Here is a 16,401-nt window from a genome sequence, read left to right as displayed (position 1 = left end):
TGGGGCCATCTGAGGGGATTTGGGGACACCGGGACCGAGTTTGGGGACATCCGAGGGATTTGGGGACAAAGTTTGGGGACGTCGGGGTAAATTTGAGGACATCGGAGGGATTTGGGGACATCGGAGGGATTTGGGGACCCTTGGGGACAGTGGGGGCAATTTGGGGACACCAGAACCGACTTTGGGGACACCTGGGGGGTTTGGGGACATTCAGGACAAATCTGGGGCCATTGGGGAACAATGGGGTCGGGTTTGGGGACATTGAGGGGATTTGGGGACACTGGGGTCAGATTTGGGGACACTGGAGGGATTTGGGGACACCAGAACCGAGTTTGGGGACATTGGGGGCTTTGGGGACACCGGAGGGATTTGGGGACATCGGGGTCGAATTTGGGGACATCAGAACCGAGTTTGGGGACACTGGGGTCAAATCTGGGGACATGGGGGGGATTTGGGGACATCTGAGGGGGTTTGGGGACACTGGGGACGTTTGGGGACACTGGAGTCAAATCTGGGGACATCGGGGACATTTGGGGACACTGGGGCTGAGTTTGGGGACATCAGAGGGGATTTGGGGACATTGGGGAAAATTTGGGGACATTTGGGGACAATGGGGCCGGATTTGGGGACATCAGGGGACATTTTGGGACGCCAGAACTGAATCTGGGGACATCTGAGGGGATTTGGGGACACCAGGGGGGATTTGGGGACTTTGGGGACATTGGGGGGGGATTTGGGGACATTTGGGGCGTTTGGGGCCATTGGGATGGATTTGGGGACACCGGAGGGGATTTGGGGACACCAGAACCGACTGTGGGGACAATGGGGTTGGGTTTGGGGACATTGGGGGCGCTTGGGGACATCTGAGGGGATTTGGGGACATTGGGGATATTTGGGGTTGAATTTGGGGACATTGGGGACATTGGGGGGGCTTGGGGACATTGGGGGAAATCGGGGGGATTTGGGGACACTGGGGCTGAGTTTGGGGACATCTGAGGGGATTTGGGGACACTGGGGACATTTGGGGTTGAATTTGGGGACGAATTTGGGGAGGCTTGGGGACATTGGGGGACAATGGGATGAATTTGGGGACACTGGAGGGGATTTGGGGACATTGGGGGGGATTTGGGGACATTTGGGGACACTGGGGTCGAATTTGGGGACACCAGAACCGAGTTTGGTGCTTCTGAGGGGATTTGGGGACATTAGGGACACTTGGGGACAGTGGGGCTGAGTTTGGGGACATCTGAGGGGATTTGGGGACATTTGGGGACAATGGGGCTGAATTTGGGGACATCCGAGGGGGTTTGGGGACATTTGGGGACAATGGGGCTGAATTTGGGGACATTTGGGGACACCAGAGCCGAGTTTGGGGGCATCGGGGGGGATTTGGGGACATTGAGGTGAAATTTGGGGACATTGAAGGGATTTGGGGACATCGGGGACATTTGGAGACATCGAGGGGAAATTTGGGGACATTGGGGTCGAATTTGGGGACATTGGGGGGGATTTGGGGACACCAGAACCGAATTTGGGGACACTGCTGGGATTTGGGGACATTTGGGGACACCAGAACCGAATTTGGGGACAATGGGGCAGCGTTTGGTGACATTTGAGGACACTGGGGGGGATTTGAGGACATTGGGGGGACATTTGGGGACCTTGGGGCCAGATTTGGGGCGACATTTGGGGACATTTGGGGCTCTGGGGACACATTTGGGGACATTTGGTGCTTCGGTGCCGCCGCCGCCGTTCCCTTCCGGCGCCGCCAGGGCGCCCCACCTCCGCGAGTCTCCCGCCCCGCCCCCTGCCCGCTCAGCCAATCAGATCTTGGGGGCGTGGCCCCGTAGATCCATTGTCGTCGCCTGGCGTGGGCGTGGCCTGGAGTGGGCGTGGCCTCCTCACCCGGAAGCGGCGCCGGGCGCGTCCCGGGGGCGGGGGGGGGCAGGCGGCGGAATTTGGGGGGATTTGGGCAATTTGGGGAAATTCGGGGAAATTCGGGATGCGGGAGGATGAGGAGGATGAGGATGGAGGGAGGGAAATTCCCAGGAAACTCCGCGGCCTGGGCGGGACCTCCCCCCGCCCCCCATCCCCTCAGGGACCTCCCTGTGCCTCCCTTCGCCATTCCCGGCGGGAAAAATCCAAATGTTGGGACTGGGGAGGAATTTGGGGATCGAAACCCCCCGGGACGGGAATTTTCGGGATCGGGACCCCCCCCGGGTGGAAACCGCTCCCCAAAAATTCCCTCGGGAATCATTTCCCAAAAATTCGGGATATTTCCCCAAAAATTCCCTCGGGAATAAATCCCAAAAAAATCCCCCAAAAACACCCGGGAATGTCCTCGGACAAGGGCCGGAAATGAGCCTGGAAAAGTCTGGAATGTCAGAGCTGGGATGGGATTTTTTTTTCCCTGAAAATTCCAATTTTTTATTCCCTTTATTTTTTGCTTTTTTTCTCCTTTTTTTTTCCCCAAATCCGAGGATTTTTCCTTCCCGGTTTTTCTGTGCCCTGGAAAAAAAATTCCCGGATTTTGGGGCCAAAGATTTGGGACGAGGCCCTGGAGTTTGGGTTTGGATTTAGTGGGACAGCGGAATTCCAGAGGGGAGGGGGAAAATGGGATTTGGAATTCCAGAAAAAAATGGGATTGGGATTCCAGAGGGGGGAAATAGAAATTAAATTTGGGATTGGAATTGCAGAGGGGGAAAAGTTTGGGATTGGGATCCAGAAAAAAAAAATGGGATTGGATTCCAGAGGGGGAAGAATTAATTTGGGACTGGGGTTCCAGGGGAAAAAAAATATTGGGATTGGGATCCCAGAGTGGGGTTTAAATTTGGGATTGGAATCCAGAGGGAAAAAAATAAATTGGAATTGCAGGAAAACTGGGATTGGAAATTCCAGAGGGGGAAAAAAACCTGGAATTCCAGAGGTGGAAAATAAATCTGGGATTCCAGAAATTGGGGTTGGGATTCCAGAAAAATCCAGGTTTGGGATACAAGATGGGGAAAAAAATTTCTGGGATTGGAAATTCCAGAGGGGGGGAAAAAACCCCTGGAAATCCAGAGTGGAAAATATGTGGAATTCTAGAGGAAGGGGGTGGGGAAATCTGGAATTCCTGAGGGGACAAATCCGGGATTGCGATTCCAGAAAAAAATTGGGATTGGAATTGCAGAGGGGGAAAAAACCCCGGAATTCCAGAGAGGAAAAATTTGGGATTGGGATTCCAGAACAATTCTGGGATTGGGACTCCAGAGGAAAAAAAAAAACCCAATAAAAAACCCAATTCCAAACAAATTGGAATTCCAGTGGGGGGAAAAAAAATTTTGGATTGGGATTCCAAAGGGGGAAAAATAAATCTGGGATTCCAGAGAGGAAAAAATTTGGGATTGGGATTCAGAAAAATCTGGGATTGGGATTCCAGATGGAGGAAAAAATCCAATTTAAAACCCCAATTCCAAACAAATTGGAATTCCAAAAGGGGGAAAAAAATCTGGGGTTGGGATTCCAGAAAAAAAAAAAAAAAAAAAAAAAAAAAAAAAAAAAAAAAAAAAAAAAAAAAAAAAAAAAAAAAAAAAAAAAAAAAAAAAAAAAAAAAAAAAAAAAACAAAGAAATTGGAATTCTAGAGGGGGGAAAAACCCCCTGGGATTGGAATTCCAGAAGAATCTGGGATTGGAATTCCAGAGGGGAAAAGATTTGGAATTCCAGAGGGGGAAAAAATTAAATTGGATTTGGAATTCCAGAGGGGAAAAATTTTGGATTGGGATTCCGTAAGGGGAAAAAAAGTGGGGTTGGGGTTTCAGGAAAAAATGGATTTGGAATTCCAGAAGGGGAAAATAAATCTGGGAATCCAGAGGGGGAAAGGAACTGGGATTGGGATTCCAGGAAAGACTGGGATTGGAACTGCAGAGGGAAAAAAAATAATTTGGGATTGGGATTCCAGAAAGGGGGGAAAAAAACCGATTGGAAAACCCCAAATTCCAAACAAATTGGGATTCCAGTGGGGGAAAAAAATTTTGGACTGGGAATTCCAGAGAGGAAAAATTTGGGATTTGGGATTCCAGGAAAATCTGGGATGGGGATTCCAGAATGGAGAGAAAACCTGGGATCGACATTCCGGGAAAAACTGGGGTTGGAATTCCAGACAAAATTGGAATTGGAATTCCAGAATGGGGAGGAAACCTGGGATTGGAATTCCAGAAAAATCCGGGATTGGGATTCCAGATGGGGGAAAAAAAATATTTGGGATTGGAATTACAGAAGGGAAAAATCTGGGATTGGAATTCCAGAAAAAATCTGGGATTGCAATTCCAGAGGGGGGAAATAAATTTGGGATTGATATTCCAGAAGAAATCTGGGATTGGGGATTCCAGGAAAAAACTGGGATTGGAATTCCAGAGGGGGAAAAAAAGAACAAACCCAAAACACCAAATTCCAAGCAAATTGGAATTCCGGGGGGGGGGGGAATCAGGTTTGGAATTCCAAAGAGAGGAAAAATTTGGGATTGGAATTCCTGAAAAATTCAGGATTTGGGATTCCAGAGAAGGAAGAAAAATCTGGGATTTGGTATTCCAGAGTGGACGGGGGGGAAATTTGAGATTGGAATTCCAGAGGGGGGAAAAAAATAAAAATTTGGGATTGGAATTCCTGAAAAAATGGAGATTGGGATTCCAGAGAGGGTGGGGGAAATCTGGGGTTGGGATTTCTGGGAATTTTTTTGGGGATTTCAGAGCTTTTCCCCCTTTCAGGAGCCTCAGGAGAGGAAGAGGAGGAGGAGGAGGAAGAGGAGGAATCCCGGGATGAGGCGGCTCCCCCCTGGATGAGGCCGCATCCCATGGAAGCTTCCGGAATTCCGGGGATTTTCTTGGACTGGCTGCGCACAGAATTCCCATTGGGAGCACAGAATTCCCAATAAATTCCCAGTGGGATTGGGAGCTCTGGCCTGAATTCCCACCTGGAAAAGAGAATTCCCATTTAATTCCCAGTGGGATCAGAGAATTCCCACCTGGAGCAGAAAATTCCTGCAGAATTCCTGCCTGGATCTGAGAATTCCCACCTGGAAGAGAGAATTCCCACTGAATTCCCATTGGGATCAGAAAATTCCCAATAATTTCCACCTGGATCGGAGAATTCCCCAGTGGGATCAGAGAATTCCTGTTAAATCCACTGTTAAATCCAAATCCAGCCCAAATCTGGGGGATCCACTCAAAAACTCAACAGGATCGACCACGGGATCCCAAATCCACCCAAACCCACCCAAAAACCCAACGGGATTGACCCAAACCCAACGGGATTGACCCAAACCCTCCCAAAAACCCAACGGGATTGACCCAAACCCAACGGGATTGACCCAAACCCACCGGGATTGACCCAAATCCACCCCAAAAACCCAACAGGATTGACCCAAACCCAACGGGATTGACCCAAACCCACCCAAACGCAACGGGATTGACCCAAACCCACCCAAACCCAACGGGATTGACCCAAACCCACCGGGATTGACCCAAATCCACCCCAAAAACCCAACAGGATTGACCCAAATGCATCCCAAACCCAACAGGATTGACCCAAACCCAACAGGATTGACCCAAACCCACCGGGATTGACCCAAATCCACCCAAACCCACCCAAACGCAACGGGATTGACCCAAACCCAACGGGATTGACCCAAACCCCACCCAAACCCAACGGGATTGTCCCAAACCCACCGGGATTGACCCAAATCCACCCCAAAAACCCAACGGGATTGACCCAAACCCAACGGGAGTGACCCAAATCCACCCAAAAACCCCAACGGGATTGACCCAAAACCAACGGGATTGACCCAAATTCATAAAACCCAATGGGATTGACCCAAACCCACCCAAAAACCCAACGGGATTGACCCAAATGCATCCCAAACCCAACAGGATTGACCCAAACCCAACGGGATTGACCCAAATCCACCCAAACCCAACGGGATTGACCCAAAACCAACGGGATTGACCCAAACCCAACGGGATTGACCCAAACCCACCCAAAAACCCAACAGGATTGACCCAAACCCAACAGGATTGACCCAAACCCAACGGGATTGACCCAAACCAAACGCGATTGACCCAAACCCAACGGGATTGACCGAAACCCTCCCAAATCCAACAGGATTGACCCAAACCCACCCAAACTCAACGGGATTGACCGAAACCTCCCAAACCCAACAGGATTGACCCATACCCAACGGGATTGACCCAAATCCACCCAAACCCAACGGGATTGACCCAAACCCAACAGGATTGACCCAAATCCACCCAAAAACCCAACGGGATTGACCCAAACCCACCCAAAAACCCAACAGGATTGACCCAAAACCACCCAAAAACCCAACAGGATTGACCCAAATCCAACAGGATTGACCCAAATCCAAAGGGATTGACCCAAACCCACCCAAACTCAACGGGATTGACCCAAACCCACCGGGATTAACCCAAACCCACCCCAAAAACCCAACAGGATTGACCCAAACCCAATGGGATTGACCCAAACCCACCCAAAAACCCAACGGGATTGACCCAAATGCATCCCAAACCCAACGGGATTGACCCAAACCCAACGGGATTGACCGAAACCCTCCCAAACCCAACGGGATTGACCCAAACCCACCCAAACCCAACGGGATTGACCCAAACCCAACGGGATTGACCCAAATCCACCCAAAAACCCAACAGGATTGACCCAAACCCACCGGGATTGACCCAAACCCACCCAAAAACCCAACAGGATTGACCCAAACCCAACGGGATTGACCCAAACCCAACAGGATTGACCGAAACCCTCCCAAACCCAACGGGATTGACCCAAACCCAACGGGATTGACCGAAACCCTCCCAAACCCAACGGGATTGACCCAAACCCAACGGGATTGACCGAAACCCTCCCAAACCCAACGGGATTGACCCAAACCCAACAGGATTGACCGAAACCCTCCCAAACCCAACAGGATTGACCCAAATGCATCCCAAACCCAACGGGATTGACCCAAACCCACCCAAACTCAACGGGATTGACCCAAACCCTCCCAAACCCAACAGGATTGACCCAAATCCAACGGGATTGACCCAAACCCAACGGGATTGACCCAAATCCACCCAAACCAAACGGGATTGACCCAAACCCTCCCAAATCCAACGGGATTGACCCAAACCCAACAGGATTGACCCAAAACCAACGGAATTGACCCAAACCCACCCAAAAACCCAACAGGATTGACCCAAACCCACCGGGATTGACCCAAACCCAACGGGATTGACCCAAATCCACCCAAACCCAACGGGATTGACCCAAAACCAACGGGATTGACCCAAACCCACCCTAAACCCCAACAGGATTGACCCAAACCCAACCGGATTGACCCAAACCCAACGGGATTGACCCAAACCCAACAGGATTGACCGAAACCCTCCCAAACCCAACAGGATTGACCCAAACCCACCGGGATTGACCCAAACCCAACGGGATTGACCCAAATCCACCCAAACCCAACGGGATTGACCCAAAACCAACGGGATTGACCCAAATCCACCCAAACCCAACGGGATTGACCCAAAACCAACGGGATTGACCCAAATCCACCCAAAAACCCAACAGGATTGACCCAAACCCAACGGGATTGACCCAAACCCACCCAAAAACCCAACAGGATTGACCCAAACCCAACGGGATTGACCCAAATTCATAAAACCCAATGGGATTGACCCAAACCCACCCAAAAACCCAACGGGATTGACCCAAATGCATCCCAAACCCAACAGGATTGACCCAAACCCAACGGGATTGACCCATATCCACCCAAACCCAACGGGATTGACCCAAAACCAACGGGATTGACCCAAACCCAACGGGATTGACCCAAATTTATAAAACCCAATGGGATTGACCCAAACCCCACCCACCCACTTAAGCTCCACCCACACCTTTAAGCTCTACACATGCCCTTAAGCTCCACCCACCCCTTTCATGCCCCACCCTTCCTTTATGCCCCACCCACCTTTTAAAGCCTCGCCCACTATTTGAAGCCCCACCCACTCCTTTAAGCCCCATCTATCTCTAAGTCCCACCCACCCTTAAAGCCCCACCCCTTTCTTTAAGCTCCACCCACCTTTTAAGCCTCACCTACCCATTGAAGCCACACCCCACTGTTTAGGCCCCACCCAACATTTAACCCACCCAATCCCTTCAAGCCCGAACCCACACCTTAAAACCCCGCCCACATCTTTGGGCCACACCCATGCAACTAAGCCTAACCGACCATTTAAAGCTCCACCCCCTCTTTAAAATCCACCCACTGCATTAAGCCCCACCCACCCCTTTAAGCCCCACCCACCCCTCTAAGCCCCACCCATTTAAGCCCTACCCAGTCAGTTTGGCCACACCCACCTCTTCAGCCCCACACGCTCCATTTAAGCCCAGCCTATTCCTTTAAGCCCCACCCACTCATTTAAGCCCCACCAATTCCTTTAAGCCCTGCCCACTTCTTTAAGCTCCACCCACCTGGTAAGCCCCACCCACCTATGTTTATGCCCCACCCATCCCTTTAAGCCACACCTACCCATTTAAGCCACACCCCTCCGCTTAAGCACAACCCAACATTTAATGCACCTAATCCCTTTAGGCCCCACCCACCTCTTTAAGCCCCACCCACATCTTTAAGCCACCCCCACTCATTTTGGCCCCACCCACCCCTTTAAGCCCTGGCTATTCTTTTAAGACCCACCCACCACTTAAGCCCCACCCTGTCCCCTTAAGCCCACCCACCCATTTAAGACCCACCCATCCCTTTAAGCCCCACCCACATCTTTAAGCCACACCCACCCTGTTAAGCCACACCTATTCTCATTAAGCCACACCCATCCCTTTAAGCCCCATCCACCTTTTAAAGCCCCCACCCACCTCTTTAGGACCCACCCATTCCTTTAAGCCCCACCCACCACCCTAAGCTCCACCCATTCTTTTAAGCCTCACCCACTCCTTAAAGCCACACCTATTCCCTTTAAACCACACCTACCTATTTAAGCCCCACCCATGCTTTTGGCCCCACCCACCGATCCCTTTAAGCCCCACCCACCCTTTAAGCTCCACCCACTTATGCCACACCCGCCCCTTTTAAGCCCACTCCATCCATTTAAGCCCCACCCACATATTTAAGGCCCACCCACTCACTGAAGCTCCATCCACTCATTTAAGACCCACCCACCATTAAATCCAGCTAATGCCTTTGAGCCCCACCCACCCTTTTAAGCCCCACCCACCTTTTGAGCCCCACTCACATATTAAAGCCCCTCCCACCCTCTTAGGCGACACCCACACTTTAAGCCCCACTCATCTCTTTAAGCCACACCCACCCCTTTAAGCCCCTCCCATTCTTTTGGCCACTCCCTCCCCTTTAAGCCCCACCCAGTCCTTCATGCCCCACCCACCTTGTGCTCTGATTGGCCAGGACCTCCAGTGCCCAAAGCACGGCCTCTGGGCCGTGGCGCCTCAGTACAGCCTGTAGGGGGCGCCACGTGTAAGAGCAGAGGGCGTGGCCTGGGCAGAGCCACGCCCCCTTCCCCAGCCAGCCACGCCCACCTCAGCCTGTTCCGACCAATCCGGAGCCTCCTGAGCCTTCCGGGGGTGATTTGCAGCTCTGGGGTTCATTAATTAATTGATTAATTGAGGGGTTAATTAGGGGTTAAGGAGGAAAGAGTGTGGTTTACCTGTGTGGGCGCGGCCTCTGGAGCTCTGCCTCCCTGGCCTTGCACAGGGCCTTGATTGACACCTGCGGAGGGGGAGGGGTTGGGGGAATTTGGGGATTTTTGGGGGGTCCTGGGCTGATTTTGGGGTCCCTGAATGGTCTCCAGGCCCCGCCCACCATGTCAGGCCCCGCCCACTCACCAGCACTTCCGGCTCTGCCCCCGCGGCCAAGATGGCCGACAGCTCCGCCCGGGATTGGCCCGGCCTGAGGGGACCCAAAAGTCTTTTAAAATACCCAAAATCTTCTCAAAATGGCCCAAAATACCCCAAATTTACCCATAATCCACTCAGGAACTCCAAAAATCCCATCAAGAACCCCAAAGTCTCCTCAAAATCAACCAAAACGCCTCAAAATTTCTTCAAAATCCCCCCAGATCCCCTTAGGAACAAAATCCCCCCAAAATCCCTCAAATCCCCCCAAAATCCCTCAGGGACCCCAAAATCTCCCCCAAATTCCAAAAAAATCCCCTCAGAAAACCCAAAATCCACTCAGGAACCTCAAAAATCCCCCCAGAAAGCAAAAATTGCCTCACAATCCCCCAAAATCACCTCAGAGACCCAAAACTCTGATCAAAATTTCCTCATAATCCTCCAAAATCTGAAAATTCCCACCAGGGACCCCAAAATCCCCTCAGGAACCAGAAAATTCTTCAAAAATCCCCTTATGGACCCCAAAACCTCCTCAAAACCCTTCAAAATTTCCCAAAATCCCATTAGGAACACAAAATCCCCTCAAAATGCTTCAAATTGTCTCAAAATTCTCCCAGGAACCCAAAACCCTCAAAAAATGCTTCAGGGACGCCAAATTCTCCTCAAAATGCCCCAAAATCTCCTCACAATCCCCGAGAGACACAAAAAATCTCTTGAAAACCCTTCAAAATCCTCCCAAGTCCCAGAGAATCCTCCAAAATCCCCTCAAAAATCACCCAAAATCCCCTGAAGGCCCCAAAATTCAGTCAGGGACCAAAAAATCTAAAAATCCCCCAAATTCCCCCACTGCCCATATAAGGAAACACTGCAGGGCCCCGCCCCTTCCACCCTGCCCCTTCAGGCCCCGCCCCTTTCACCTTTTATGGGTTGCCCTCAGCGCCCCCTCGTGGCCGTCCTGCAGCCCAGCCGGGCCCGGCTCCGCCCCCAGCAGCCGAAGCTCCGCCCCTCGCTGAAGCTCCGCCCACCGCCGCCTCTGCGCCTCCTCCAGCGAGGCGTCTGGCAGGGAAAGGGGGACCCCAAAGGTTTGGGGTGAGAACCCCCAAATTTGGGGTTTGGGGGGTCTGGGACCCCTAAATTGAGGGAGGGCACCCCGAAATTGGGGTGAGGGTCCCAAATTTGGGGTTTAGGGGGATCCTGGGACCCAAAATACTGGGAAAGGGAACCCCAAAATTGGGGTTTGGGGGGTTCAGAGACCCCAAATTTGGGGTTTAGGGGGGGTCTGGGACCCTAAAATTGGGGAAGGGACCCCAAAATTGGGGTTTGGGGCGGTCAGGGACCCCAAAATTTGGGATTTGGGGGCTTCTGGGAGCCCAAAACTGGGGAAGGGGACCCCAAAATTGGGGAAGGGACCCCATAAGTTTGGGGGTGGAGGACCCCAAAATTGGGGTTTGGGGGGGTCTGGGACCCTAAAATTGGGGGAGGGTCCCGAAAATTTGGGGGTGGTGACCCCAAAAATGGGGTTGGGGGGGTCAGGGGATCCCAAATTTGTGGTGGAAGCCCCCAAATTTGGGGGTTGAGTGGGTCAGGGACCCCCAATTTGGGGTATTGAGAGGGCCAAGGATCCCAAATTTGGGGTCTTGGGAGGTCAGGGACCCTAAAAATTGGGAAGGGGCCCCAAAACTGAGGGTGGGGGGGTCATGGGGCTCTAAGATAGGGAAGGGAACCTCAAATTTGGGTTTGGGGTGGGCCAGGGACCCAAAATTTGGGGATTTTGAAGGGTGAGGAGCCCCAAAATTGGGGTTTAGGTGCATCAGAGACCCTAAAATTGGAGTTTCAGTTCATCAGGGACCACAAATTTTGGGTTTTGGGAGCATCAGGAATCCCAAATTTGTGGTGAGGACCCCAAAATTGGGATTTAGGGGGGTCATGAGACCCCAAAAATGGCGCGGACCCCAAAATTTGGGGCTGGGGAGACCCCGAAATGGAGGTTTTGAGGTAGGAACCTTTGTGCGGGGGCCGCGTTTCCGGCCGGACTCACCGAGGTGCCGCGCCGTTTCCTGTGCGTCCGCAATGGCGTCCCCCAGGTCCCGCACCTCCTTCCGGAGCCGCTCCACGGCCGCGCGCAGCGCCCCCTGCTGGCCCGGCCGAGCCGGAGCGGCCTGCGCCAAAACGGCCCAAAAGGGACAGAATTCAGCCAAAATTCACCCAAATTACCCTGAGAGTGTGCCCAGGGTCGAACAATACCCAAAACTCCCGAAGTTTGGGGGAAACGCCATAAAAAATCCAAAATTCCACAAAAATGAGGCTCAAAATTGACCCCGAATCCACCAAAAAAATCCCCAAAGTCCCCCCAAAATTCCCCCCAAAAAATCCCCAAAATTTCCCCAAAACTTCCCAAAATTCACAAAATTTCTCTAAAAAATCCAAAATTCCCCCAACAAAAATCCCAAAACTTCCCCAAAAGTTCCACCAAAAATCCCCAAAATTTCCCCCCAAAATCCACAAAATTCCTCTAAAATATCCCAAAAACCCCAAAATTTCCCCAAAAAAGCCCAAAATTCCCCCCCAAAAATTCCCAAAAACCCCCAAAATTCCACAAAAATGAGGCTCAAAATTGACCCCAAATCCTCCCAAATTCACCCAGATATCCCTGAGATTGCCAAAAAATCCCAAAAACTCCCCGAAGTCTTTTCCAAAATTCCCCAAAAATCCCCCCAAATTTTCCCTAAAAATCCCCAAAAATATCCTTAAAATTCCCCAAAAAATCTCTCAATCCTAAAAAAATCACAAGTTTTCCTCAAATTTCCACAAAATCCTATAAAAATCATAAATTAAACCCCAAAAATTCCCATTTCAACCCAAAAAAATCCCCAAAACTCCCCCTAAAACACCCCCAAATCCCCAAAAAATCCTCAAAACTTCCCCCAAAACATCCCCAGAAATCCCTGAGATTGTCCCCAACCCCCTCACGATTCCCAAAACTCCGAAAAAAGAGAAAATCCCACAAAAAGACCCCCAAAATTCAACAAAAATGAGGCTCAATATTTATGGGAGGCTCCAATTTTAGGAATTCTCCAAAATTTTGGGGAATCTCCCCCAAATCTCCCCCTCACACACATTGAGGGAACCCCAAATTTTGAAAGAAGTCCCAAAAAAATCGTCCCAAATTCACCCCAAATCCCTTAGATTGTCAAAAAATCCCAAAAATTCCTCAAAAAAAATCCAAAATTTCCCCAAAATCCTTTAAAAAAACACATATTAAACCCCAAAAATTCCCATTTCAACCTCCAAAATCCCCAAAATTCCCCCTAAAATTTCCCCCCCAAATCCCCAAGATTTCTCAAAAAAATGCCCCCCCAAAATTCCTCCCAAAAATTCCCCCAAAAATCCCTTTTAAATCCCCAGAACTTCTCCAAATCCCTACCAATATTCCCAAAATTCCCACAAATCCCAAAAAAATTGTCCAAAAATTTTGCATTTCGCCCACAAAAAAAATCCCATTTCAAGCTACAAAACTCCCCTGGACCCCCCAAAATTCCCTCAAATCCCCTCCAAAAATCCCCCAAAATCCCCCAAAATCAAAAAAAATCCCTTAAAATTCCTGAAAATTCCCCAAAAATCCCAAAATTTCTCCAAAATGTCCCCAGATCTGAGGGAACCCCCCCAAGTTTTGGGTTCCCCACCCCAAATCTGACCCCAATTGCCCCTCAAGTTTTGGGGTCCCCCTCACCTCCAGCTCCTGCAGGTGCCCGTACCTGAACCCCGAGTTAAGGAACAATTTGGGGATCCCCCAAAAATCTCCCCTTCAATTTTAGGTTGAACCCCCAAATTTGGGCACCGTCATCCCAAATTTTGGGGTTTCCAGAATTTTTCTATCCCAGGAACCCCCAAATTTTTGAGGATCCCCCAAAATCTCGGATACAAACGCAGATTTCCTCGGATCTTCTTCACGTTCCTGTGGGGATACCCCAAAAGTTCTGTGAGGGGAGAACCGGGAAAAAGAGCGGGAAGATGGCGCGGGACATGATGGGAGCTGTAGTTCGGGGGGGTGGGGCCTGCAATGATGCTCTTTGGGCGGCGCGGGGCGTGATGGGAGCTGTAGGCCGGCTATAATAGAACTCAGTGGGGCGTGGGGCATGATGGGAGCTGTAGGCCGGCTATAATAGAACTCAGTGGGGCGTGGGGCATGATGGGAGCTGTAGGCTTGGCTATAATGGAACTCAGTGGGGCGCGGGGGATGATGGGAGCTGTAGGCTTGGCTATAATAGAACTCAGTGGGGCGTGGGGCATGATGGGAGCTGTAGGCTTGGCTATAATGGAACTCAGTGGGGCGCGGGGGATGATGGGAGCTGTAGGCTTGGCTATAATGGAACTCAGTGGGGTGTGGGGGATGATGGGAGCTGTAGGCTTGGCTATAATGGAACTCAATGGGGCGTGGGGCATGATGGGAGCTGTAGGCTTGGCTATAATGGAACTCAATGGGGCGCGGGGGATGATGGGAGCTGTAGGCTTGGCTATAATGGAACTCAGTGGGGCGCGGGGGATGATGGGAGCTGTAGGCTTGGCTATAATGGAACTCAGTGGGGTGTGGGGGATGATGGGAGCTGTAGGCTTGGCTATAATGGAACTCAATGGGGCGAGGGGGATGATGGGAGCGGTAGGCTTGGCTATAATGGAACTCAGTGGGGCGCGGGGGATGATGGGAGCGGTAGGCTTGGCTATAATGGAACTCAGTGGGGCGCGGGGGATGATGGGAGCTGCAGGCTTGGCTATAATGGAACTCAGTGGGGCGCGGGCGATGATGGGAGCTGTAGGCCCGGAAAGCATCTCCCCCTCCTTCCCCTTAAATTTTGGGGTCCCCTTTCAATTTGTGGGGTTTTTCACCCTCCCCAATGTTGGGGTCCCCCCTCACCGCTGGTTCCGGACGTGGCGGATGACGTAATCCCAAATGGGGGCTGTGGGGCCGGAGCAGAGCCTGCAGGGGAGGGAATTGGGGCACCCCAACATTTGGGGGTGACCATAAAATTCACCCAGGAGCCCAAAATTCACCCAGGAACCCGAAAATCACCCCCAGGAATCCCCAAATCCACTCAGGATGCCCTAAAAGAGACCCCAAAAGGACCCCCAAAACCACCCCAGGACCTTCCAAAGAGACCCCAAAATCCCCCCAGGACCCCTCAAAAGTACCCCAAAACTCCCACAGGACCACCCAAAAGGACCCCAAAATGCCCCCAGCACCCCTAAAACCCCCTCAGGACCCTCCAAGGGGACCCCAAAACCCCCCAGGACCCTTTAAAAGGACCCCAAAACTCTGTCAGGACCCCTCAAAACCCAGCCAGTACCCTCCAAGGGGATCCCAAAACGCCCCAGGATGTTTCAAAGGTGAAATAAGCAGGGCCAGGAGACTTCTTCTCCTTTTTCAATGCCTTTATTAAAAGTGATCAGCTCAGGATTGGGTGGCTCGACGGGTCTGCAGTCTCCGTCGTCTTCCCGGGCGACTCAGAGGAGGAGGATATGCGCAGCTCTGTCCGCAAGGGGCAGAGCTGGGGATCAAGTCCTCGTGGGAGCCTTTAGGGCCTGCTGATCCCGTCAGATGGTACCTTTGCCAGCTCAGTCAGCCTGGTCTCACCGCCGGGGTCGTCTCTCTTGGTCAGGGCGAGAGGCTCTGAAGGTGTTTTGCATCTCTGCAGGTTCAGCATTCGGCTCTTCACGTCTAGACATCACTCCAGTCTCTCAACTCTTAGGTGGCTCGTTGTTTTGGGGTTTTCTCCGTACACCGGGGGACCCATGCTGCATTGTGGTCTTGGAGTCACTTTGCATAGCCCCCCCCACCTTCTCAGGTCTCTTCTACTGTTCGGGAAGGTTCCCACCCTTCTGGGAAAGGTACAACTTAGCCTCGGGCGAGGCTCTGCTGATACAAAAGGAGCGATTAGCCACAACGACTCGTGATTACAATAACAAAACACGAAGAACTTCAGCAGCTACCCGTGGTCTGGCTGCTTTTTGTAACTTTTTCTCACAAAAAAAATATTACCCGAATTTTGTTCATAACAAAAGGGACCCCAAAACCCCTTCAGGATCCCCAAAATTCCCCCAGGACCCTCCAAGGGGACCCCCAAACCCTTCCAGGACCTTCTAAAGGAACCCCAAAACCTCCCCAGTACTCTCCAAAGGGACCCCAAAATCCCCCCAGGACCCCCCAAAACCTCTCAGGACCCTCCAAGGGGACCCCAAACCTCCTCAGCCCCCCCCACATTCCCGCTCTCCCCTCTAGGAGCCCTCGGGGGGTTCCCACCCCCGGCACCCCAAAACCCCGCGGCCCCTGCCCGCCTCAGGGGGGTCCCCATGGGGGTCCCCGACTGGTCCCGACCTGCGTAGCGTGGCCGGGGAGGGGATGGCGGAGGGCGGCAGCTCCATCTCCTCCCGGAGCCAGCGCTCTAGCGCCTCCGCCATCATGGCCGGGGGGCACTGAGGGGAGCGAAAAACCG

General features: G+C 51.9%; 1 protein-coding gene across 1 annotated transcript; it reads right to left on the bottom strand.

Moving 5' to 3' along the window:
* Window positions 1–9,508: 9,508 nt before the first annotated feature.
* On the bottom strand, window positions 9,509–16,369 carry LOC128949948 (HAUS augmin-like complex subunit 5). Its single transcript, XM_054294841.1, has 9 exons — window positions 16,284–16,369; window positions 14,826–14,888; window positions 13,836–13,868; window positions 13,644–13,668; window positions 11,952–12,072; window positions 10,831–10,969; window positions 9,905–9,968; window positions 9,727–9,788; window positions 9,509–9,518 (listed from the first exon to the last, which is right to left on the bottom strand). Exons 1-9 carry the CDS (start codon window positions 16,367–16,369, stop codon window positions 9,509–9,511), a joined length of 603 nt encoding a protein of 200 aa, XP_054150816.1.
* Window positions 16,370–16,401: the final 32 nt, after the last annotated feature.

This window comes from Melozone crissalis, unplaced genomic scaffold, assembly GCF_028551555.1.
Source record: "Melozone crissalis strain CALT ecotype California unplaced genomic scaffold, PUWL_Pcris_2 ptg000328l_1, whole genome shotgun sequence".
Classification (NCBI taxonomy): Eukaryota; Metazoa; Chordata; class Aves; order Passeriformes; family Passerellidae; genus Melozone; species Melozone crissalis.
Note: the sequence above shows the minus strand (reverse complement) of the source record. Positions and strands in the feature narration are given on the sequence as shown.